General features: G+C 43.8%; 1 protein-coding gene across 1 annotated transcript in view; it reads right to left on the reverse strand.

Moving 5' to 3' along the window:
* RNF8 (ring finger protein 8) overlaps nt 1-2,771 on the reverse strand; it is a gene marked incomplete in the record, with an annotated part of 9,559 nt that overhangs the window by 4,666 nt on the left and 2,122 nt on the right. The window contains 2 exon segments of the mRNA XM_072410022.1: nt 484-555; nt 2,023-2,685. Of these exon segments, the coding sequence (XP_072266123.1) occupies nt 484-555; nt 2,023-2,685 (735 nt within the window).

Consider the following 2,771-nt stretch of genomic DNA (forward strand, 5'->3'; position numbering starts at 1 on the left):
GGGGGTTAATAAAGCATACGGTTTTATATTCAGCGGATATTTGTGATATTTGGAGTTTATTGGCCCTCAAAGTCCCAATAATGAATGGAATTTTACAGATTTTGATGTATAATTTACTGTACTAGGGATGTAAATTAAGAAATTATGGAAATAGGAGATGTGTAGAGCATCACAAATAGAAAAAAACAAAAAACACTAAAGCAGAGAGAACCCTATAGAAGTAGCTGTACCTTGGAATGTCTTTATTATATCTGCCTAATGTAAAAATGGTAGAAAAGGTATACAAAGCAATAACACAAAAACACAGTTAATGCTCATTGCATATATTTGCAATGCATTTTGTAGTGCATTGTGGTGCTCTATAGTTCAGACATTTTGTTGATAAGCACTGGGATGCCGTTCACCACAATACACCGACATACGAACACCGAATTATGACGATACTGAACTTACTAAACTGGTAATGGCCATAAATGACATTACCTCTAGCAGAAGTTGGCTGAGCTGCTCCTTGAGATGAACCTCTTCTGTAGCCCTGGATTCAGCTGATGATCTCTACAAAAGAAAAATACCTCAATGATACAAATCTGGGTAATTCTTACAGGAGAACATTCTTGAGAGACATAGGGGAGCTTCCACCCCACTTCTAAAGATGTCATCACTTTCCCTTTTTGCAGATGCTGCAATCTGACAACACAATGCCCAGCTGAGTACAATATGTCAGATACAAATCTGGAGTCAGAGATCCCCCATTTGCATCGTTCTGTCAGCTAATAGAGCCACAGTGATTTGTGGCTGGAATGGGGTTCCATTTTATTCATGTCAAAACTATTATCTCATGCAGAAAAGTGTGCTTTTGTATCAAGTGGAACCCAGTTACCAGCCAGGATTTTTATCCAAGGCCAAAGCTCCATAGATCCAAGGCCATGCCTTCAAATCCCTCCACAGTTCTTGTCCCACCTACTTACCTGATAGACAAATCCCTCCATAGCTCTTGCCTACTTACCTTTCTGACCCCCCCTAGCCACTTTCTTCGCTCCTCCAATGACCTACTACTGACTTCCTCACTCATAACCTCACAAGGCTCACACGACTTTTCTAGAGCTGCCCCGACACTGCAGGGATGCAGGGATGATGGGAGCCTCTGTGCAAAACTGAGTGGGTGACACTGGTACGCAGTGCAAGGAAAGTGGGAACTATTCCAGGGTTCTCCCCAGGACCTTTTAGCTGGGTGCACCACCCGGCACTTTTCAGCACCCACCCGGCTGTTTTTGGGGGGTTACTAAAGAGTTTGGTCACAATACAGGGGCTGCCACCCACCCACAATTTCTTCCCACCCGGCTTTAAAAAATTTCTGGGTTGAGCACTGTATTTAACATAGGCACAAACCTTTTGGTTTAGTCAGAAGGGTAAGAACCTCCCTGTTTTTTACCGATGCCTGTAATTCTTTTCTCATTTTTATTGAACAGGAAGCGGGGGAATGTCCCCAATAAAGTTCAAAAGTCAAATAACACATTATGGATATTCTATCCATTGTCAGCTTTAGCTTGGCTTTACCAAGGCTTACCATAGGACAAGAAAACAGGCATAATATTATCCCTTTTCACTGTTTGGGCACCAGCAGCCTTCTTCAGACTCTTTAGAATTCAGCTCTTCCAGGATTTTTGGTTTCCCTGGTTGCATGCTGCAGTTCCATCCTCCTATCCTGAGGTTGGAGTTGCAATATGAAACCACAACATATCAGGGGACACAGCCTGAAATCCTTAAACCCTGAAGAGACTGCAGCTTTAGAAAGACAAAGAACACCTCAGGGAGAGCGGGGTCTGAGCTCTCTTTTTAAAGGGAACTTTCAGCTCTAGTTTTTGAGTGGTTGGCAGGGTCACCTCAGCTTATTTTGCAATACAGAACCCAGCAATACCAAAGAAAAGACTCCAAAATCCTTGGACTGCCAGTAATACCTACAGGGGTGACACCTGGTGGAATGAGGACAATTCATGGGGACTTCACACAATCAGTGATTACCTTACTCTGCTGCTCCTGCTGCAACTTCTGCAGCTCATGGACCCGCTGCAGATGCTCTTTTCTCTTGACAACCATCTGTTTCTGGAGATCAATAAGTTCCTGTCTGCATTTCAGCAGACACTGGTTATCCTCTGATGGATTCTGCTGAGGTTCTTTCATCTTTTGCATGTCTATGCGTTTCTCCTGGACCTGAGTGTTCAGACTGCGAAGTTCTGCTATGGACTCTCTCATCCTGGACAGCTGTGAAGTGTTGGTGCCTTGTGACTGGGTAGCCGCTATGACAACATAGTCCAGTTCTGGCTGCTCGGCGAGTACTGTCGGCTGTTTAGACAAATCTGGCCTAGGAAGTTTATGAGGTTGCTGTTCTTCTCTTCGCAGAAGTTTCACTCTGGACATACTGGAGGTGCCAACTTCTGTTCCAGAGGCATCTGAATCTTCACAGCTCAGTTTACGTTTGTTTCGCAGAGGTTTGCCTTTGCCCACCAGAGGACGAGTCAGAAAAGGTCGGATTTGCTCTAAGTTCTCCTGGACCAGTTCATACTCAAACTCAGGTTTTTCTGTATTTGGAAGAGGAACTCCGAGCTGGACAGAGGAACCTTTCATTAGCGTGTAGGGCTTGTGTGGCTCCAACCTGACATTGTTGACCCAAACTCCATTCAAGCTCTGCAAGTTGGTGAAAAGAAAGTCACTAAACAAAGTGATAGAATACTGGGAGTTACTTTGAAGTTTAATTTATTTTACAGACATCG

The sequence above is a fragment of the Pyxicephalus adspersus genome, chromosome 4, assembly GCF_032062135.1.
Source record: "Pyxicephalus adspersus chromosome 4, UCB_Pads_2.0, whole genome shotgun sequence".
In the NCBI taxonomy this organism is placed as follows: domain Eukaryota; kingdom Metazoa; phylum Chordata; class Amphibia; order Anura; family Pyxicephalidae; genus Pyxicephalus; species Pyxicephalus adspersus.